Source organism: Limanda limanda, chromosome 1 (assembly GCF_963576545.1).
Source record: "Limanda limanda chromosome 1, fLimLim1.1, whole genome shotgun sequence".
Taxonomy (NCBI): domain Eukaryota; kingdom Metazoa; phylum Chordata; class Actinopteri; order Pleuronectiformes; family Pleuronectidae; genus Limanda; species Limanda limanda.
In genome coordinates, this window is record NC_083636.1 from 41,033,538 (window position 1) to 41,058,189 (window position 24,652).

General features: G+C 40.6%; 1 protein-coding gene across 3 annotated transcripts in view; it reads right to left on the reverse strand.

Annotated features, from left to right (window-relative positions):
• The window catches only part of scube1 (signal peptide, CUB domain, EGF-like 1), a 100,059-nt gene that overhangs the window by 62,469 nt on the left and 12,938 nt on the right, over window positions 1–24,652 (reverse strand). For all 3 annotated transcript variants that reach the window (XM_061072734.1, XM_061072716.1, XM_061072725.1), the window contains exons 3-4: window positions 13,058–13,183; window positions 4,505–4,639 (exon numbers count right to left, since the gene is read on the reverse strand). In XM_061072734.1, coding sequence (XP_060928717.1) covers window positions 4,505–4,639; window positions 13,058–13,183 — 261 coding nt within the window. The remainder of the gene's footprint in view (window positions 1–4,504; window positions 4,640–13,057; window positions 13,184–24,652) is intronic.

Genomic DNA, 24,652 nt, shown 5'->3' on the forward strand with positions numbered 1-24,652 from the left:
TGGGCCCAACAATAACAATAGCCTAACCTTGACATGTCAGGCCTATCAATAACAATATGCTATCTATCTATCTATCTATCTATCTATCTATCTATCTATCTATCTATCTATCTATCTATCTATCTATCTATCTATCTATCTATCTATCTATCTATCTATCTATCTATCTATCTATCTATCTATCTATCTATCTATCTATATCTATCTATCTATCTATCTATCTATCTATCTATCTATCTATCTATCTATCTATCTATCTATCTATCTATAGATGGGGGGGGGGGGGCAACTACCCCTAACCAGCTTTGGGGGGGCCCAGCTTGCACAAGTTTGAGAACCCCTGGTACAATCAGTATAAAAAAGATGAAATGGCTGCTTTATATTTCTGCATAATCAATGTCTAAAAATGCAATAACTGTTTTAAAAGAGTATTTTGTAGTAGAAAACAAAGACTTGTCCTAAGATCTGCATACAATAAATTAGAATTAACATTATTTAATCATTAATATTTTTTTTCTTGGAGGGGCAAAGATACAAAAGAGTGTAAGGACTGCTTATTGTACTACTAACCAAAAAAAATTGATTACATGATTTCAAATATTGTGGGTTTTTTATCAATTAATTTGAAATGACCTAAAAATGTAAGCTTTCTTTAGTTTCAGTTTCTAAAACAGAATATAACAAGAAGTTGAACCTGCTATACTACCCAAAGTGTATTTTAAGTGTCACCATGCATCAGATCATTGCCTCCTGATAATTGGAATTGTTAGCATTAAATAAATCCTTCAAGGGGCTGCTGACAGGCCAATTTCATCTCTGCTGACTTGGCCAGCTTACCAGCACTGTGCTATATTCACATATTTTCATACTGTGAGAAAAAACTTGAAACCTGAATATCAACTGTGGTTTTCTTTGTCTTCCAATCAAAATGGCAGATTTTTCTTGTCCACAGTCAATTCCACGACTCACTCAGAAACTCCTGTGACCAAACATTGTCTTGGTTCGCCAGGCATGGCGCCGGTATGAGATGGTGTTTAAAATTCCCAGCTCATTGCCAACCCCAACTTTTCCAGGAATTTTGGTGTTGAGCTCAGAGAAGAATTTACGAGCATATTGTTTTCACTCTGTTTTGGTGGTGGCTACATTGTCCAAAAGGTACAATTAATAAATCAGACTGAAAGACAGACCTGGTCAACTCTGAGGCATTGGTACGATATCTAACACACTGTCACTAATCAACCTGTTTCACTGCTGATGCAAGTCATACACAACCCTATCCTGACCAGCCAGATTCTCCCTTTTAGAGATCTCTGATTTTCCACGAAAAGGAAATATGCTTTACCATTCTACAATTAATGTCACCAGTTGGCCTGTGAGCAATAACTGACTCATGGGTTCATAGCTCTCCCACATCATGACAGATCAGGAACATTTGCTCGGAGAGCTGTTCCCCAACTCATGTTTAGGAGCTAATGGGCCCACGTCTTTGGTTCTTGCCTGGATGTGCTTCAGACAGGGCTGTGAAGCACAACAGAGTGGAAACACAGGATAATGGAACAAACAATTGTTGCTAAGCTTTATTATCCCCTTGTTGAGAGTCAGGGAGAAGGAAATGAGCCGCGAGCTGACACTTACCATATGCAAAGCAACAATCAAACAAAAACTGTCTCTCCCACTCACATGCACGCACACCCGCACACACACACACATACACACACTCTCACACACACACACACACACACAGAGACAGAACACACACATATACGCACACACAGCCTAACAGTCTAGTCCAGAACTCTACTGTTGCAGTTGTGGTGCACATGACACATCTAGGTAAGATTAAAAGCAGATAATGAATCTATATTTCCTGCAAAATGCCTCCTGTCAATAAATGTATTATACATTTCACTAGAAAATCTTTTTAGATATACCACTGTTTTGGATATGCCCACTAGTATACCCACAGTTAATATTCCTTCATAATTTGAGCAATGGTCACCATTACTTGAAAAATAAAATCAAGACAGAATTGATAAAATTACATAAATGACTGTGACTGTATGTTATCAGTTTGATCCACTTTCTTTAAACAGCAATGTGCCTGGTCCTAATATGGTTTGAAATGGACCTTTAGAAGGCAAAAGGATGCAAAAAAAAAGATGAGAAGAGCTGAAGACAGGAGCCAAGAAAGCAATGTAAGGTAGCATGGAAAAAAGTTGTGTACAAGGAGATTCCTGTGGAACACCTAGATGCTGCTGCTATTCCTGTCCAGGAGAGAGAGGGCACAAGTCTCTGATTGAGGAACTATGGACTGGTGCAGGAATGTCTGGACGTGGTTAAAGGCTGAGGACAGCCTGCCACAGCAGGGCAACAGGAATATACCACCTTCACTTGTTTACTGTGAACATCCCTTACAGTAACCGATCCTACACTTTAAAACTTAATATGTTAAGAACATGGTGTGGAGGGGTTGGACATATTTTGAGAACATAGATTCAAAAGGAAATATGTATGTATTTATTTATTGAAATACATAAATTGAATTCATATACAAAACACTGAAACACAATTTATGTTTTAGCATTTTTAGTAAAAATGATCAAATTTCTCCATGAACTTTCCTATTTGACTTCCATGTACTCATAAATTCCTGGTTTAGTTTGGTGGTGAAACCTTGCTAATCCTCTATATAAGGTTAATGATCTGTGGCTGTCACTAAATTTGTTTCCGTCGACGTGAGCGATGGCAAAACTTTCAGAAATAGATTTAAAAGGAGGTGAGATGAGAGAGAGGGAAAGGAAGATATATTCATAAGCTGGCTTATGGGGTTTCCAGTGAGCAAACACACTTCTATTTCTGCATCTCTTCCACCTCTTTCTCTGAGCATCGCCACAGAGAATCCTCTAACATTCTGACACAGGCTCATAACACGCCTCCACACTGACCACACCATGACTGGAAGCACCCAAGATACAGAGGAAGAAGATAAAGGAGAGGTCACACTGGTGCCGCCTCTTCCTCTGTTTGATCTCTCTCTCTCCTCACGCTCAGTCTTCACGCAACACCACATTCCTCAAGTGTCTCCTTTTTGTGCCCTTTCAAAGATGATAGATGATGGTCCTCTCATCTGTCTTTGAACTTGACTGCCATACTGTCTCCATTCACAGCTGTATGCATGCGACCATTGTGCTTAGAGAATATGTGTGTGAGTGTGTCGGTTAGAAGAAAGCAATGCCTCCTCACCTCTGGACAGCTTCTTCAGCGCCAGGGTGGTAGGGTCAAATTTTGTTTTAAATCCAACCAGTAAGAAAAGGATGCCAAACATTGTCAAACATTGCGCTCAGTGTCTAGTCTAACATTGTGGAGGGCCACTGACCAGGTTAGAGACATGATGTAAGCACCCTCACATCCCACAGCTTCACACACAGGAAAAAATAGCTTTTGATCCTACAGCAAAGAGCAGGGACATAAATAGCAGAGATTTGTTGCAAAATAAGAGTAAAGTGCCCAAGACCATTGTCATGCATGTTAGAAATATCATCAACACACTCACTCGATGTGAATCCTTCAGATATCTCCTGTTGTTTCCTAACGTCGCCTGATTTGGACACTATCCAGAGTTTTTACTTGGGCGCGGGCAGGAGAAACTCTGGAGGAAGTGACCCCAATTTTTGCGTTCTCACATGCCCCTTTGAATAATTTCAGGAGATTATCCTGAGTTGATTGCAGGGGCGATCAGATCTCACTTATGTATGTAATTTGTGTTTGTCAAGACCCAATTAGGTTGGTTTGACCCAGTCTGAGTTACAGATGTGTCCGATGTTATAGTTTGTGTGTATCTGTGTCTCGGCATGAGAGAGAGCAGTCGGATGAATCTTGTGCGGCTGCAGTGATGAAAAATGTTACCATTTTAAGAAAAGTGTAATGATGTCCTGGTCAGTGATGGTATTTTGGCGATGGCCGCAAACAAATCAGCAAATGGGCTCAGATAAGAGGAAAAAAAGGTTCAGTTCATAGTGAAACTGTAGCAGGTCAGAGGAAGTCAGCAGAGTAGGCGTCCTTCATATGGCCCAGGATGCATTTGTGTTCACACTGCTATGAATGTAGTCTGGCGTGATCAGATCTATATCCAATCTGAGTGCGTCACACATGTACTTAGAGCAGTCCGCTTAGGACAAAGCTGCAGATCCTAAAGGAAAATAAAGACATGCAAAGAGACACATGGCAACTTAGAATGACTACTAAAAGATACTAAATAACCAAGAAGACGCAAACCAACATCAAGAGAGGCAGCTTACAAACGAAACAAAAGCACTGCAAAGACACACAAACAGACTGACTACACAAATCCATAATGACTACAAAAAGATGCAAAGAGACACAAGAAGACCACTAAAGACGTATACTAATACAATCAAATTCAATACAAAGAAACAAACTGACCAGAAAAGGCACAATGGATCTACAAAAGAACTACAAAAAGCCCTAATATGCTCAGTCTTACCATCAGAGCGGTGGATGCAGGTATGCTGGTTGTCACTGAGGAAGAAGCCATGTGTGCACTGACACTCATAGCTCCCCATGGTGTTGACACAGACTTGTTGACATCCACCATTGTTGTCCCGACACTCGTCCACATCTGGATGCAAAGAGAAGGACAAAAAGGACAAAATTATGCACGGCCATTGGACCTTGACCTCTTGACCTTCAACCATCAAAATGTAATCAGATCATACCTGAGTCCAAATTGATATTTTTACTAAAAGCCTTAAATCCGACGCAGTTTGACCTATGTCATCTAGGAGGAACGGGTCCTCTGATGGATGCAGACTCTAAAATGAGACACAGCTACTGTCTGTTAGAAGACATACAACACTGCATTATTTTTATCAACAACGCAAAAACATGTATCTATTGCTCAATCTTCCCACTGCAGTTGTTCCTCACTGTTGACAATTCATATTTATATATTATTTCTTGCTTATCTGTTCAAAATTAGTTTTTACATTTGCTGATAATTATTGTATTATAATCTGGACATTCTCGAAACAGACATGTTGCTCTCAACAGCATTCCCCCGTATAAATAGGTTTGAATGAATTAATGAAAGTATAAACAAACAATTGGGGCGGCTGTAGCTCAAGAGCTGTTGTCAGTTCCAGCCCAGTCTTCCCCACCTGCATGCCGAAGTGTCCTCGGGTAAGATACTGAACCCCCAATGGCCCCTCATAGAACAAAGAAAAGTGTTGCCCATAGATGCACTGTATGAATGAGTGTGTGTGAATGTAAAACTGTACTGTAAAGCACTTTGAGTGATCATCAAGACTAGCAAAGCACCATATATATACAAACCATTGAATGAAGCCAATGTATTTTTACACTTCTCCCACCTTGGGTACACTGTAACCATTAGATATTAATCAAGATGTAAATATGACTGTTTTCTTATGAAATACTAGCAATAGACTCTACTTTGTCTTATGATGGCAGATGTCTTATGTTTACATAGAATGTATATCTTTTGATTAGTATGCCGCTGTGTTTACATATTTGTGATTGTTGTGGAGATCCCGAATGTTTCTCTCTGTGGACAATTTCTTACTTTGCAATTCATGAAAATAAGAACTACATTTCCCTTGATGTTTATAGTATTACAGGCCCAGCTGATAGATGGTGTCCACTATTGTGTTAAATCAAGTGCTGTTTGTCGGTCTCATGTATTGCTGAATGCATCTGAAACACATTCTTGCTTTGAGGAAGGTCTCTGACTGAAAGCTCATGAATTTAAAATATATTTGTACAGATTTGAGTGTGCAGATCCCTTTTTTCTTTTACACTTCTCAGCTATTCACATACATAGATTTATTTGTGGTCATCTCTTTGACAGCACACCCATCTGTATAATATAACTGGACCAAAACAACATATTTTGGTCTTTGAGAACACAAATGATGTATGTGTTCATTCCCATATAGAGCTGGAAAGTGAGATCTGATCACAGCGGTCCCTGGAGACACATGTGGCGACACATTCCAAAGCCACATGTGAAGTGATTAACTTGCAGCTGTCCACTTGTGATCAGATCACCAGAGAAACATGTTAATATCAGCTCTGAACTGGGCCTGACAGTGAAATGGGGTGAAGGGTAAAGGAGGGGGTAACAACAACTTGTTAGCATTCTGCATGCATTTTGAATTTTTAACCCAATTTAGAATAGGCAAACAGGAAGTTTAATTGTCCAAAACATACAGTTGCTGTGCAGGTACATAAATTGGATTTCAGGCTTTACTGTATGTTTTTATGTGTGTCTGTTCTTTTCACGTCACTGTGTTAGCCAAGCAAAGAAGCATCACAATGAAAGGGCAAACGTTGGAAATATATTTAAATCTAGCATATTGTTGGTCCTCGCCTCCTTTGTATTGTGTCTGTAGCTGTTCTTCCTCTCCACACTTATCCCAAAGAGACTAATAAAAGACATGGGTGACACCGTTGCAGAACACTGCAATATTACATCGATGCAATAGTGTATTTGTTAGTTGAGCTAAAACTCGGAAACACTGGCAAAACCAACTTTGAATTCAAAGAATTTATTCAAAAGTTTGAGTTTTATGTTTGATTTTTGCCCCTTTCATGTACATTCAATAAAATGTCCTGATGGTGGTCAAATCTGGCTCATAATTTGGTGGTTTAAATTCATAATGTTTGTGGGGATATTAACCAGGAATCAAGGGTGCTGATGAACTGCTTAAATTGTTCACATTGCTGTGTCCCTTTCTTTCTTTAGCTGCTTTCAGACTGAACTCCAGAAGAGAAGTACACGTAGAAGACACTAAACAGAGTTTGTAGTGATAAAAGCCGACGCCGCTGTCAATGTGCTGTACACAAAAACATGTGATCTCTGCAGCAGAAGAAATACTTTACATCCTGCCTACTCCTCACCTGAATCCTGCGCATTTTTCCTTGCTGTTGTGAACACGCTTATGCAGAGAACCTCCCGCTGCATGTTCACGCGTGAAAGGCAAACTGTGGGGACCAAATTCTCCAGAGTTCCTCCACAGGACATGTCTTAAATCGGCTTTTGTAATCATGCACCTTATCTTATAAAACAAAGTGTCTTTCATTGATGTCTCCCGCCTCATATCTGTTACATGTTGGACCTCTTTGTGACACGCTGTGGTTTCTCACCGCTTGCTGTGCAGCCACCTCGCGGATCTCACAGTGAAGTGAAACCGACGTATCCGAAGGAAAATAAACTCATGCAATTGCACCAGACATTCACAGAGAGTACCAAGCGACCGACACATTGAGCCCAGCTGTGTCCACTGCAAAACCAAATAAATAAAGTCAAAATCAAAAGGAAGAAAGGAACCGATGAGGACCGCTCTTTAATCAGACTACAATTAGGCAATCTTAAATCAATTTGTGCCCTAAGTTGTTGACACAGTGCATCTGGGAGTTGATGGAGTGACTTTCTGCACACTCACGCAATGTGACTTTTTTTTATCAAAGTCTAATTTGTCATCCACGCCTAACAGAGAGCACCACAAGGTTCTGAGGTCTCTCAATATCATGCTCTGCGTCTATTCAATGCCACAACATGTTTACTGTTTTTCCCAGAGCATGGAAAAGAAAAATTAGAACTAAATTGAGTGTGCACTTTGACAGCAAAACAGCTTGTTTTCAAATTGAACTGTTGCACTGCAGCTGACATACAAATATTCTCTCCAACTTATCTTTAGAATCTGTTCCCACTGTTGGTGTCAAACTAAGGGACCTAAACCCAGAGGGGGACAACAACAGATGTGTCCTGAAGATAGATGTGTGGCAGGGCTTGATATTGTACTGTATTCCCAGCTATGATCAATGAGTCCGAAGGGATTACCGCATGTTCTACATTTCCACAGGAAGACATCTGATTTTCATTTTCAGCATCTTTGAACTCATCACAGCTGATTGAAGCCACAGCAGTGATGTATGATGTTATGACAGTATGTCATATGAGAGCTGAGTTCTTCTCTGTCTGTGGAGGTAGTAGGTACATATGCTGCCAGTACTCATTTCATGCATACATGTGTCGATAGGATAAGAGAGGGAGTGTGTGTGAGAGCAGTGAGTCCTCGGCCAGTAAATCTCCTGCTGAACGAGACTTTTGAAAGCGAGACATTGTAACAAACACTGAGATCCTGGGTTGATGGGCGGTGAGAAGATGAAGGTCGGAGATTAGCTTAAACAGCAGTTTGACTACAGGCTGTTCTGTTTATATGATTACTATGTATCATAGGGTACTATTTATCCTCAACAGTTTGTGATTACAGTAAACACAAAGCTTGAGAGGGGCTTGTGATGGTACGCTATCTGTGATTCAATACGTAGGAACGCATAACCCAATCCAAAGGGTGCTATATCTCCTCAAAGTGGGCTAAATATAGACTAGTCCTACTAAACATGCATCATACCTGAAATACACCCACATTTTCAGGAACGTACCCTCCACTGAATGCCAGAATCCTATCTGTCTTTTCTATTTATTTCTAAATAAAATGTATCAATTTATCTTTTTTACTGAAATGATTCCAAAAAAGTTTTAATTGAAACGAACAGGAAATAAGCATTAAAGCTTCTCTGAGGCCTGGTTGCTACCTGGTATGTGGATATTCTGCACTACCAGAATGCTGCTATGCAAACAGCATTATACTGCCAGAGGAAGAGAAGGACTGTTACAATATGTCTTTGCCGGGCTTTGACTTAGCCCTTGTTGTTGTCGCATGAAACATTATCGGCAAACTGTAAGTAAGTGACACACGGCCACAGTGTTTGTGAGAGCTGCTACTAAAAGATTTAAAAGCTGCGATTAAAAATAATCGATCAGAGCAGCATTCCTTAAGTTTTCAGATATTTCCACTTTTCTGATACTTGTAATGTACTCCACTGCATTTCATACAGCAATAATTTACTCTTTACTCCACTACATTCATTAGAATTTCTGATGAAGTATAAAAGTGTACTTGCATAACATGATCACACCATAAAATGTGATACATTGCTTCAGCAGTACATAAAGTAGTAACTATTTACTATTTTCTTGGCTGCCATTTCATTAATGTTTGGAGTTAGTTTCTGTGCTATGGAAACCTTCAAAATGGAGTGAAGGTGTGCATCAGTGAGACTACTCCTGTGTGGGGTTTTTGTTCATCTTCATCACAGAGAAATCTTGTCAGAGGGATCTTGGAACGCTGGAAAAATAATTTAATAACACCAAATACAAGGCGGTTGAGCAGGGTCGCTTGTTCTGTTAGTGTTGAGCCAGGCATTGCGCACCATGGCTTGATCAGTGGAGTCCGTGAATGCTGCCTGGCTCTCGAGATGCGAGATGGCGAGAGAAAGACAGAATGAAAAAGGGAGAGAGAGATAAGCCTCAGAGACACGGGAACTTGAGGCAGGCACTGGGATCTCTGGAACGCTGGAAAAATTATTTAATATCATCAAATACTCTGCGAGGGAGTGGAGCGCTAGCACACTCCGTGTGCGTCAAGCATTGCGTACAGTGGCACGGCCTATGGCGCTTTTTTTTCACAAAAAAAAAGTGTTCGTCCTATTTACCGGTGTAAAGATAGACACATGATATTTTATCGCAGGCCTGATATAATTGTCCTGTAGGTCGGAAGAGGCCTGCACGCCTTGAGTTTGACATGTCTGGTGTAGATAATTAGATGTGGCCACTAAATGTCATATTGCAGCAGTCAGGAAGTCAGTGTCTTACCCAAGTACAAGGAATTGAGGAGCCGGGGCTCAAACCACCAACCCTCTCATTAGTAAAATCCCACTTTACCCCCTTAGCCACAGCCAGCTCTTATTCAACCAAAAGAAACTAAATCACTGGTACAACATCACCACCACCAGCATGTCTTTCAGGGAAACATCTGGACTAAAACAGATTTGTTGGACTGCTGTTTTACTAACGAACTAAAACTTAGAGGAGCCTATACTACAAAGCGGGATTTGCGGCTATTTGCGGCTAGTTTACTTCTAACATCTTACATCACCATTGTAACGTATTCTAAACAACTAAGCTGCTGGTTAAAGGGATAGTTCACCCAGAAATGAAAATGCACTCATTAGTACTCACCCCTATGACGATGGGGAGGCTCTTTTGGCACTTTTGGAGACTCAGGGATAAACAGTGTAGCAGCTGAATTCAATACAATTAAAGAAATTAGTGACCTATTTTCAGACGTAATAAAAGAAAAGAAAAACTCAATACTCTTCGTGTGGTGTCATCAAAGTGTCCACAAGCCGCAATATTCAAATTCGACTCGAAAACAAGGTCATTTCCACTGTGTTTCAAGCCTAAACGTCCACCAGAAGTGTCTAATATAGCGGAAATTAGCATTTCAAACAGTCCCTGAATGCAACTCGCCAAAAGATGTCAGCGGATATTTAGGCATAAAACACCATTGCTCACCCCTATTTCTTGAAAAGTCCTGGGTGTAGAAGTTGCATCCATATCTTTTAGCACAAGTTGACCTGTGGGATCTGAGTCTCTATATCACTCCTCTTCAATGTTGTTAATATTGGCTTCATCTGATGAATTTTTCAATGGCTCCAAAGTAATCATTCATCCAAACCGAATTCAACCAGAAAATTATTTATTTCCTCTAAAGAGTGCTTGTCAAGCTGCCCTTGACTCAGCTTTCACTGTTATGAGATCAGGTATTTGCACATATTATTATACACATGTGCAAATGTGTGTGGAAAATGTCACTGGCACACTTGGGGCTCAGTACCTTGCCAGGGACACGACGGCTTGTGCTATGGGGTAGAGGTAGGTTCATGCTGGCGACCCCTGAACTTCCATAATGGATAGATAAGTGTGTATTGGTGTGCATAGCAAGTGGGTGAAAGAGTGAGCGAGAGAGAGAGAGAGAGAGAGAGAGAGAGAGAGAGAGAGAGAGAGAGAGAGAGAGGGAGAGAGAGAGAGAGAGAGAGAGAGAGAGAGAGAGAGAGCGAGAGAGGAAGGTGTCAACTGCAAAAGAGAGTTAGAAGTTAGCAGTATGGCTTTTAATTAGCAGTTAATTGTCATTATTATTATTTTAGTCGTAGTTAATATTAAACCGAATTTTACCTATTATTTTCAGCATCAATTGCACTAATTTTGACTAACACCTGCCTCTAGCATGACTAACAGTTTGGATTTTGAATGGCAAGTTACGGTTAACAAAGACCAGGCATAATTTCAGATGGTGCAACAAACCAACAGACCAACCCAGGTCTGTCCAATTGCTGTCGAATGCCATGGCTAGCAGAATTTCTCTCATACACTAGTCCACCATCAACAACTGTTGGCTTCTGCTAGCCTGTCCTCAGGTTATCCCCCCCTGAACAATGGACAGACCAGGCGACAATCAGGACCTGAAGTTTGGGTTAAGTTGGATAACTGCATGCCATCCCACGTTCTAGAGCATGCACTTACCTTGGGTGGACTAAGTTCACTACTGCCTCAGCAGCTCAACACCATTGAAAGCAGAAAAAGAAGTAGCAGTAGACTGACCTGTACCACTTTTGCCGTGTCTGAAGGGAGGCTAGGGCAACTCTATTTAATGCCTTGACTCTGACCACTGCCAGACCTAGCCTCCAAACTACTAGCCGGGACAGAAGGCGTAGTTGTCAACTGAAGATCTATCCCTTCAAGTGAAATCACGTAAGTTGGTACCCGGCTTCGTTGGACCATTTGAAATTGAAGGACATATTAACCCTTCTGTTATGAAGCTGTAACTGCATGCATCCCCCACAATCTTCAATCACCTTTACTTTTGCCCAGTATAAAGACCGGATCCACTCGCTAGCCTGCTTGCACCTCTGACTCACCTTGTGCTGCTCGATAACCAGCCGGTCCAATGCAAGACATGCTAACAAAGTGACTTGAACATCTTATATATATTTTACATCTTACAGGGTCAGAGATTTAATTTTTTTATGAAAACATGTCTAGTCCTGTCTTATAGGGCACTTTGTTTAGCACTGTAACCTCCTGTATTCTCAGTTTATGTGAATTAACATTTGGTGTAATGACCTTTTCATCATTGTTTTTTAAACTAATGTTTCAAAGCATTATCTTTGACATTCAGCTGTCTTAAAGTCATTAATTTAGAGTGAATTCACAGCTCTATAGCTATTCTGTACAGCTGGCTGCTAGCACTTAAACTGTCTTTCAATCTTTCAAAAGGTTCAAAGCATGAGCTACAACACTTACGAATGCCAAAGCATATCCCACCAAAGACACAGAGTGTCCAAAGTGACATGTTTTCTTATGCTCTAAGTTTATTTTGCTCATGTCAGTCAGCAGTTGAGGACTAAGGGATGAAATGTGTTTGAGCACATCCCTGCAGGACTACATTTTGTACTGGGGAAAAATACAGAAGTCTGGCTGACACTGACACATTAACACAGCACTGGATGGGTTGGATCTGTCATATAAAAAAGCACAAATGATGGAAACCCTCTACCTGATGACTGACGAACTCTGGGTGAAAGGCAAGTTGAGCCTGACAGGCTTAAGAGATTGACACACACACACACACGCAACCTCAAGCATACTCTCTTCAGCACAGACTGACATATCTATTCATACAGTGAATCAGACAGATTCTTAGATACTTCACACACCCACAAAGATTCTCACCAATACACAACATGGACAGATGAAGATTGACGCATATTTAAACAGACTGCAAAACAAACACACATTTATAATTTACCACAGGCCGACCATTCATTTGAATTTGACTGAAAACACATGGAAAGTGCTTGATCTTTGAAACAATAAACAAATCCCACTGACCATTGACGATTGTACAAAAAATCCATTGATTTTAAACACATTAAACACATTAAAGCAAATTTAAACCAAAGATCCTGCCATTGCCAAAATAAGACATACAAAATACATTAATGGGGTTTTATTCTTAACACCATTTTTTAACCACAGCCTATAAGAGTCATTTAAAAGTTGGAGCGAATGGAGCTCTGTTAACACAGACACACACAGGACTGTTCTTACCCATGCAGTTGTGTCCATCATGGGCCAGCATGAATCCATCGTAGCAGGTGCACCTGTAGTTCCCTGGTATGTTGATGCATTCATGGACACAGCCCCCGTTGTAATCGTTTTCACACTCATCCATGTCTGAAAGAGAACGAAGGCTGTGTTACTGGGAGAGAAAGAATTGGTCTGTCGATTGCTCCAGTACCATTATTCAGTTGTCATTAGCCTGCAGTTTTCTGCAGTTGAGCATACTTGTACTTTCATAGATCATCAATCATTGCAAACATACAATTGCAACTGGTTTGGTCAAAGTTTCTCAGTGTTTTTTGGTGTGTAATGAAGCCCTTCCTGTCAATCAATTGATATTACTAAAATAAAGTTTAAAGCAGATGTTTTATACAGTGATAAAGAATAATCAAGCATATTAACAATAATGCCTACAAACGACAATTCAACATTTTCTAAATATAATTTTAAAGAGAAGAGGACTGGTTTTACAATGAAATTTAAAAATGCAATTTTAAAGACAGAGGATGAGGTGATTTCATCAATGAGGCTCCAATTATCTTTTAAGTAGCCAACTCTCGGAACAATCACGTGGTTTTCTGTATTCTTGTGGAAAATCTAATCAGCGATGTGAAGACATAAGAGCTATCATCGGCCCCTGGTGTCTCTATGCACCAATATGAACACTATTCAGACATTAAAGGAAGCAGACATTAAACATTGTCGGGGTATGGAGTCAGAGGTTTAATCAAGTGGCCAGTGACAGTACTTTATCGTATCAGGAGTTGGAGAGAGAGTGATGTTGATGAAGATGATTCCTCTTTTGGTCAAAAGAATTCCTTACCGCAGGTAACTATGTTATTCTGCAACACATGTAATACCCACAGCATTGCAGTGGAGTGGTGGGGTAAGTTTGGATGAAGGATGAGCAAGGAGATGAGTGTTTGCTGGTGTGTACTCATGTATGGATGCTGCCCCCCACCCCAACAATCCCCTCCAAGCTGAGCAAGTGGAGACTTTCACTGGAGCCACTCACAAGTGGTTGCCATGCAGAGCCACTTAAACAAACAGTCCACCCCCTCCGTGTGAACAGCAGGAAATCTGCAAGGCAGTGAGGAGGACTGTGGCCCAAATCCTTCTCCTCCCTCTGTACTGAGGATGACACGGTGCAGGTATGTGCCCTCTGGGCTTCTGGATAAATGGACCATCTTATTCTCTGTATCTTTCTAAAACCAAATAGAGTGTTAGTTTGATTATTGGGCTCCATTGCATTATACTGTTCAAGAGTTTATGTTTTCTTTTGAAGTACAATAAGTCTACTAATATATAAAACGAATTAGACTTAAAAACCAATAGTAATTGTTTTGTAAGGTAAAATACCCTATGTAATAGCACGCTGTTATTATGAGACACTAAATTGAATGGTAAATGGAGTGCATTTATATAGAGCTCTTTTGGTCTTAAGACCACTCAAGGTGCCATAAGTCTAATTCACCCATTGACACCCGTCTTCACACAACAATACAATACACAGTGCTTATTCTATCCCTCATTATTCACCCTGACAGAACACCTGTCAGGGGCATTTAGGGTTCGGTGTCTTGCCCAAGGACACTATGGCATGCAGACTGGAGGGGGAGGGGATAAAACGCGGCCCTTCTAGAGGACCTGCTCTTCCTCCTGGGCTAACAAAACTGAATGTGACAATTTCCCATGTTTGAAGAATTTACTTCTAGAGCCAGACTAATTGATCGGCTGACTTTATCGGCTGATATTACCCTGTCACAGATTTTGGTATTGGTTTATAAGAAAAGTGGTTTTCACCCATATGAAAGCATTTCCACAGAACAATAAGCAGAAAATTATGTTCAGGTTAAAAACCCTGATTCACAATGCATTTCATTTGTTTTCCTACAATTTCTGTGTCTTCCATGCAGTTTGCGAAATACCCAGTGGCAATTTGTGGAGGACATCCAGCACAGTTCAAGGATATTTGTTTTATTTTTCATTTTTGTGTTGACGTTCGTGGTGAATCCAGCGGGGATCCCCTCTTGTGCACTTTCTATGGACTTTATAAGGTCTGCAGGTGGAGAAAATCCGCAGATAATTCTGACCCTCTCACTCTGAAATTTTGGTTCACACATGCACAGAGGATCTTGTTCACGTTAAGGACAAAACATCCAGATATACACAGTACAATGTGCTTTATCCAGTCCAAAACAGCAAAGATTACTCAGACCTACACATCAGAAAACTAAGCAACCACTACATAAACAGATGGCACAGCCCAGGAGAGCCAGTTCCTCAGGCCAGGACTCAGCAGTTCACTTACACCTCAAGGACAAGGGACACTCTTTGAGGATGGTAATGTGTGTATTTTGGCTAGAGAAGACAGATGGTTTGAGAAATGAGTGAAATAAGCCATCTTTGTCAACCAGGAAAAAGCATCACTTAACAGAGGAGGTGGTTTAATAACCCAACTGTCAGCTACCTACAATATTGTCCTTCGTTCTCCAGACAGCTCAACACCCGTCCACACCCCAACTCCAGTGACACTACTGATTCACACAATGGCAGGGTCGCTCTACAAGTTAAAGTTATCAACAGGCTTTCAAACCTTGATTCAGAGGACCCCAAGACCCACAACTGATGGGGGGGGGGTCACCAACCTGCCTGTTTAACATAACGACTTTCAACACAGGTACAGACCCACACAAGTTAAATACCTGAAACCTCCCATTATGCAGTTAGCATTGCCTCTTTGATGAGAGGTGAAACGTCTTAAAGACACACAAGCAAGTTCAGTTGCCTACATACACTTGAACAACTTCTGAAGAAAATATGAAACCAGAATTTCTTTGTTTAGATTCCAAAGTTTCTCAGGATGTATTTCAAAACTAGTAGTGACTACAGTTGCAAGATTTGACTGAGTGGAGGCTGATGGCTCCAAGCAGGAATGAGAAGCTGGCACACATAGCAGCAGTGGGCGACACATACACAAACACACAGACATGGCTCCCAGCCTCCACATCCTGCACAAGGACATAACCCAGACCTGGTCACTGAGAATATACACACCCCAGAAACAAAAATTACTGGTTCCAAGACCAGAACATATACAAATTTGTTCACAGAATCAGAAAACAGCAAATGTCCTTGACTTACATACCACAAGTGCAAACATAAGTATTTTAAAAGGAATTCGTAAACACACATATTTGTTACCCTGCTTTCAATCCATAAAACACTTCCTCTCAGATAATTAACATCTTTGAAGAATTCAAGACATTAACGTCACAGATCCTCATCAATGAGGTTTCACTTAGTTTGAAACATTGTGACAAAAGCCAAATCAGTGCCACATTGTGCACCATGAAGAGACACAGACATGTTTACTGGAAGCCAATTACCCAGGCCAACACACATCAGTGCATCTTAATTATGTTTGTCTGATCTCTGACAAAGGAACGCTGTCATTTTATTTGTAGGGCCACTCCAGGATGACTGGGATTAGAAGAGAAGATAAATATATCATCCCATCACAGTCAATACTCAAACATGAAATAGTAACCTGAGCCCTCTTTAAAAACTGACCAAACAGTATTGAATGAGCTGCACATCGACAACAAAGAAAACATTTAATTGAAGGAAAATATAACAAATGACAACAAATGTATTGGTGCTTTAAAGAGCATGAGCCTTGTGTATATAAAATCCTCATAGCCATCAATGGCTCATCCTAAAAGCCATTTGCAACCAATTAGGGTGAGCTGGAAAGGCCGACTGTTTGGGAAAGGTTGTTTGGACAGTTTGCTGTGCTGCCAGCTCAGATGGCGCGGTTCAGCACGATGTGGCACCTCCTATGTGCTCTGCTTCTCATCTGTCAGAGATGAAGGGAGAAGGTACAGACTAGAAGAAAAGGAGAGGGGTGGGGGGACAGCGCTTCACTAAGGTTGAATGAAAAGCAGCAGGTGATTAATTGGTGCCGGAATTGCTTCAAACAGGCAGAATGAGTCTTCATTCATATCTAAACACATTTCTTCTCCCTGTTTTTGGCATTGCATTCATTCTTAGCTGGTGTTTTTAAAAGGTTATATTTTTGTTCACTATTTTGCTTTTGTTTGATAGCTGTAGCGGAGAGAGATACAGGCAGGAAATGTGGTTGGCAAGAGGAAATATAGGCCTCAGGGCACCCTGAAGCCTGTGTTTTTAACATCTTTCTTTGGAGGAGGGAAATGGTTGTACCGGAGCATTGTTGGATCTCAGTGCAGCATTTGACATGGTCGATCATAACATGATACTTTACAGACTGGAAAAGTATGTGGGACTTACTGGCACTGTGCTAAATTGGTTCAAATCTTACTTACAGGATTGAGACTACTTAGCCTCAATTGGTAATTATGAATCCGGGCGAACAAGATTACATGTGGAGTTCCTCAAGGGTCCATTCTCGGGCCACTTTTATTCAAAATCGACATGCTCCCTCTGGCTTGGATTATGGAATATTATGACATCTCTTACCATACTTGTGCTGATGACACACAACTCTGTATCAGAGTGTATTAAATCCTGATACAGGAATGTCGTAAATCATGTTTGGACTCAGTACTAAAAGGTGGAGGCTGGGGTGGTGGAGGCAAGTTGTATTTAAAGGGACCGCTTTGTTGAGAGAATGGGTAGTGATTGGTGTGTGACCGACGAGCACCCGTAAACCAGTAGCTGACAGCTTATGACAGCTACTATGTCTGCATGAACTAAGGCGATGTTTCATTTCATGCATTTCTTTTCAGTAGGTTAGATAAGATGTCTTAACAGGTCTTAAAAAAGCAATCAGGCAACTGCAGCTGGTTCAGAATGATGCTGCTAGAGTCCTTACCAACACCAGGAAAATGGACCATATCTCACCTGTCTTAAAATCACTTCACTGGATTCCTGTGTGTCAAAGAATCGATTATAAAATCGTACTACTTGTCTAAAAAGCACTGAATGGTCCCAGGACTAAATACATCTCTGAGTTATTTTTGATATTGTGACATCCCTAGTAGGTCACTTGACCTTGAATGTTGACCGTTGACCACTAAAATCTATTCAGATCTTACTTGAGTCCAACAGAACATATGTAAAACAAAATTAAGAAATTCACATTTGAAAATAATAGTTTTTGAGATATTGTGTTCACATCATGCGCTCATCATTCGCTCCGCAGAAAAGGTGATTGGCTGCAGGTAAGATTGTGTCCTTGAATATGTAAACCTGCTTGGCTCTGTAGCTTTTATATATATATATATATATATATATATATATATATGGTGCCACTTCCTGCCCCTGAGCTGTCGTTGACATCTGACAGCAGTGCCCCGACAGCTTTGGACTGGCAGCTGCTTCTGCTCACATGATCAAGTTTTTAATTGCCAGGGAAATGTTTATGCTCTACATCTCATCAAGGGAATTAGGCCCTGAACACTGGACAGACACACTGTAGGGCATAAGGGAGTAAAGGCAAAAGGGAGAGGATGCTGCTTTCATTTTATACAGATTGTCTGCAGATTAATGTGAGCTAAATTCAGTATTTCAATGCCCCCTGCTGAAAGAGCGTGAACAATATTTTCGTAACAGAAAAGAGAGAACACAGAGTTGTTAGGCAATGTAACGATAGGAAACAACAATTTTAAGTTATCTGGAAGACTATATTACTGCATTTACAGAAAATAATGATTTAGCCTTAACTTGATCAATCAATCAATCAATAACATTTTATTTGTATAGGCCATATTCACCAATCACAATTTGTCTCATAGGGCTTAAAAAGGTGTGATATCCCCTTTCCGTAACCCTCAACAGGAGTAAGGAAAAACTAACTCTTAACATGTGAGGGATCCCTCTCCCAGGACGGAGAGAAGTGCAATAGATGCCGCGATGCAACTCAATGTTTTTTCCTACATGGTTAGGTAGGGAAAATGCACTCTTTTTTCTTTTTTTTTTTTCAGCTATTACGTGTTCACCCACACATATTTTAGTCTGTACATTAAAACTTCACCAGATTATTTTCCAGGAAATATCATTAAACTGCTGCACTTTGATGAGGGGAGAATTATGCAAATGGCCATGGATCAGAGAAAGTGTGAAAGCAGAGCAGTGGGGTAAAGAATCCAGAAAAGTCTGTTATAAAGTTTGTCATACGCGTGTGCTATGACCATGAAAATTACAATGGAACAACCAGAAAAATCAAAATAATGTACAATTCGTTCAAGTATGAACTTTTTTTGTGAATGACGCCACACTATCATAGCAGCATAGTCAAGTTGGTGGAGAACAAAACCGAACCAAGCTAAATAAGACAATGAATATTGAAATTACCTTCTGGAGGTGGCCATCCACAAAACTCAACTCCATTAATATTAAAACATCCGCAAATGTGTCGGAACTTATGAACTCAGAGCTTTCAGAAAAAGTTGAGGTCCCAGGTTGTGAATACCACAAGACTGAAGTTATACAACCCCAATCACAACCCCGCTGAAGCATGTCCCCCACAGTGATGGTCACACTACAGCTGCTCTCTGATTTTATACCTTGATATATTTAGCCTGCCACTTATAAGGTGCTGTTTGACTTATAAACCGTTTCCCTGCGCCTCAGGTTCATTGTTCACCACCTGCCATAACCTGACATGCCCAGACTGCATAAGTTTGGATCCAGAACTGGCTGTGTGTGCGTTGCGGAATGTCTTGGTTTTCCTTAAGGTGCCCATGTTATCAACTGCGTCTCAGGCACCTGAGCCACACTGCTCTTCTAGAGAGTTGAGGTCTTGCTTATTTTTCCTTTGTACTGCACGCGGTTCAGAGCAAACTAGACAGTTTCAATGTCTATATCTGTCAAATAAGTCACAAACATAAATACTCGTAGTTTCTATCGACTAAATCCATTCAATTGTTTTCAACAAGGTATTTATTGTTATTGCATGACCAAAAGATGCACAGCTTCATAGCACAGTGTCCTGGCATTTAGTTTAGTTGAGTATATAGCCCTACTTTTATTCGTAAACAGTAGTCACACTAAAAACCTCACATAGCAGCAGATAGGCTCCCTGTCTGACCAACAGACGCCTGTGAGACACAGAAGGTCAGCGGCACAGATGTCACGCGTCGCACAGGCAGCCAGTGTGGCCAACCCGCTCAAGCTCATTCCTGCTTTTGCGAGTTACACTATTAATATCTGAAAACTTGTTTAGTCTCTGTGTGTGCTGTATGTTAGCCTTAAAGGTGGACTTGACGAAACCTGAAACAATCAAAATGTTTTCTTTTTCTAGAGCAGATTATTGTACATTCCATTGGCCAGACTAAGAGCATGCCTATTAGGAACAAGCTGCAAAGCCAATATGACTGGTTGTCAACTTTTTTTCATTTTTTTATTTGACTTTTTCTGTTTTGAGTCTCACATATGACGACAGTGTGTATTTGTGTGTGTAATTATATAATAATATAACAGTCCCCATATAGGTCGCTGTATGCACGTTCAACACATATGTCTCAGGTGTTGACACAGCACAAATGTCATCATCTGTCAAAGATTAACAGGGAAGCGAGTTGGAGCTGCCGGCATGAGGTCACAGTGTCTCTTTATAAAGCCTGAGCCTCAATGAATCTGATGTGTGTGAGTCTGTTGCAGACACCAGGCAGACAATGGCCTAGTAAGTGTCTGCCACTTCTCCTTGTTGCCCTCCCACCTGTGCCGTCTCCCTCGCCATCCATTGTTACCATGAGATGCCCTGTCTCCCCATCTCTCTGTCTGTAAAACAGGTCAGTTGTTCATCACTGTGGCAGAGTGAATGCACAGCAGTGAGAGGACTCCAGACTCAAGCTTGAAGAGTACCTCTTTTATAATGCAGCATGTTCCAATCTTGTGAACCGCAAACACATTTAACCTTCTTAATCCTTTATTCATTTAGATAATGAATAAAAGATATAAAAAGCAATGCCGAAGATCAGTAGTGAAAACAAGCTAGTTACAACCAGGAAATATCTATACCAGTTCTAAATTACACACTCAACGGCAAAGTGAACACCCTCTCATACAAGCAGCAGTAACTACCAGATGAAGATAACAGAACGCACTTTGGGACTTAGAGGGATGGAATTGAAAGATTTTTACTGAACTTAACCAGTGGCTTGGGGATTGCTCGAGTAACCACAAAGTACTGTAGTAGTAGCCAAGAAAGCTGGAGACAAACTGGTGGGCGGTGGTTGTCTGAATGTATACATGCAAACATCTGTTACTAACTTCACTCCCACAGCGACATATAAGAAGTGGTGTATAGTTTGGGAATGCAGCCTATAGTGCTTTGTATATACCTTGATTTTAAGGGGCAATACTGCATCCGTAAAGCTACACACAGCTAACGTTCTCCTGCTCTAAAGATTGCCATGTTTGGGATACAGTGGCTATGGAGATACCTTGCTGGGCCCACAATAAATTGGTCGCTTGCGTTTTCCCTACAAAGGGTTTCTGCGGGTCCTTAAAAGGTTTTAAGAAGTCTAAATATAATCATATAAGCTGAATCATGTTTTTCACAGGTAAGCAGCATAAAGATCCAATTTAACCCTGGCTGAGCCCCTGTCTCCAGTTCACTCTCCTTGGTTGGTAGACCTTCCAGATGAACAAATACTGTGCAGGTGTACATCATTGTCACAGAACTTGGGACCATTTGGGACATCAGGCAGCTGGGACAGCAAGAGCTGTGTATGGTAAGAGGTGTCCCTGTCGCCACCAGACTGAGTGAATCTTCAAATTCTATTGATAGAGACTGCAGTTGAGAGACTAACAGAAGCATTGGATTCACCCCTTTAATACTTTCACAGCATGTATACAGTGACTGAAGCTGCTTCATAATTTAATTTGATACAGATATCTAACTTTCTTTAATATGGGGCTGTTACTGTAGCCTTGTATACCTCATTAAAATGACAGGTCCCCATAGTGTAACTGTGATAGAAGTCCCTAAAACATGACTAATCTAAACTAAACACACATCTAATGTGTCGTCATGTTCAGTTGAGTGGAGTAACACAAATAATGTGGGCAATATCAATAAAGCACAATATGGGCTGATTGCGTCCATCCAATGTGACACTGAAGTATTAAAACCTTGTTTCGTATGGCTTTGTTCGACCCCAGCATCAAGTACAAATGTACACACTGGACTGTACACACTCATTCCAGGTGGAGTTCTGGCATCTGATAAACCTCCAAAGTGGATATATTGTTCACAATAGACTTCATGTAGGTTTTTGTCTGAATGGCTCTTTAGGCTGGCTTAACTTAAGGGTGCCTCTTTAGAGTGGATGTGTCTATTCTTGTGCACAGCATAAGTACAAAAATCCTGTTCTGTGACAGTTCCCATACTTTTCTAGGAAAATGTTTCTACTATTAAACCTGAATTTAGCATTAAACCTAAAGCATGTGATGTCACATATACTAGGTTTGGCCTGTTGGTTTGATTTGCTATCAATATAAATAAAAAACATATGAAACAGAGGAGTAGTAATTGTGTTCCTGCTTCATGTTTCTCTAGAGGAGAAAAAATTACACAGCCGATGATAGGGTCTTCACTCAGCCAGGAATCATGGGGAATGAATAAGCATTGTTAACACTGTCAGTAACAGTCCCACCTATTCCTCATCCCTTTGCTTACTTTTCACCATTGCTGTGAATAGTATACTAAAAATAGTATTTCCAAAAACAAAAAAACAACTGCAGAGAAGACAAACTGCTTCCTGTTTACACCTGTATCTATAGTAGCACACCTGAAAACCCATTTCATGTGGATATTCATTTAAACCAGTCCTGTGTATGGTATTTTTAAGATTACCAACAGCTGATATTCAACTCCAGTGCCACAGACTGAGTTCTAGCACACAAGTAAAAATAATTATTCATTGTGGTTACAGATTTTTTTATTTATGACATTGTCATTACATTTTTTGGAGATTATACTCATTTATCTGCAGCAGCAGCAAAATCTCCCCAAGTTGATGGAGTTTTTCTGATCTCTGAAAATACTCTTCTGTTAGATTCACGATAAACCATGATTCATCTTATCAAAATCCTTTGTATGTTTAATTCCCAGTTTGGTTAACAACTATACACACTCAACAGCCGGTTATGTTTTTTCTAGATGCCTCTCACACACACACACACACACACACACACACACACACACACACACACACATGTGCAGTGGGGTTGAGTGATGCACAGCTCCTCCCACACACTTCATTTGACAGCACAAGGATAAAAGTTCACATTTTTCCATAACAAGCAAGCAACCGCTTGTGAAAATGAGAGGACAGCATATGAAAGCCAGGGAGCAGCTTTCCTCTCAGAGATACGCTTATTTGAGGGAATGGCTCTTCTCAGGGCACAGTAGTCCGTATTTGAGGGAAACAGTCATGATAACATTCTGGCTGGGATCTCACAGAGTCCTGCTGAACTACCGGGCAGATGGCTTCTGCCTGAACAATGCGGCCTGCAAGCTGCTAATTTGTAGTGCGGAAATGTAGCAGAGGCTGAGATCACAGTTCGTCTCCCTTGGTCACCGGGGCTCGAATTCCAGCACCAACAAAAGCAAAGGAGCAAACCGGGTTTTCTCACACAGGCCACATCCCCACAAACCTTGAAACTTCACATTAATAATTTGATCAACAATACAATCCATGTTCGTGTTGCCTACTTTTCAAACAGAAAAGTAATGACATAATTTGATTGAATTTCTAACCATATAGCCTTTTTCTATCTTAACTAAGGTGCATCTATCATCATCATCTTGGTCCAGCAGATTTAGGTATTGTTTTGTAAATTAAAATTTACATAGTTTTGGCTTAGTACTGTGCTCTTAGTACTGTTGTGTTTCTTTACTGCACCTCGCATAGTTGAAACAAACAAGCAGGCATCATCTCCTCTGAGGTAAAGGATTTTTCTAGGAAATATGAGAGAGTCCACAAGTGGACTGAAGGTCACCTTATGACCCTCCACTATCAGCTGAAACCACAACCACAGTCACAATTAGGGTTGCAAAGGGGCGGAAAGTTTCCGGTAAATCTCCGGAAACTTTCCATCGGAAGTTTAGATCGGGAATTTGGGGAATTTTGAAAAAAAAGAAAAATACGCAAATTAAACGCTGAGCAATAAAAACATCATTCAAAACTCTATTTTAAAGATGTATGGAATGCAGCACACGCTGCATGTTGAGTTTCAACCCTCCACTGTGCATTCTTCCATCACATGCACAGATAATTCCCAGCATCCTGCACACTACAGCAGGGCTGATTGAGGCCTGCTGTAGTGTGCAGGACTAGTCAGGTAAGATATTACTGGGGAAAATATATTAGCATGCTGATTGAGGATTGTTCATCTGTTCATCCAGCCTATTTCCATTCATTTACCCATCAATTGTAAAATAGGTTTACAGACGATTGCAATAGTTTGGCTAACTATTAATATCTCTGGCATTGCATTAGTGTTTTTTAACAAACTTTTTTCTCATCTTATTCTACAGAACAATGCCACGTGCACTCTCTCATGTGTGGAGACATTTCACCCCATCCAATG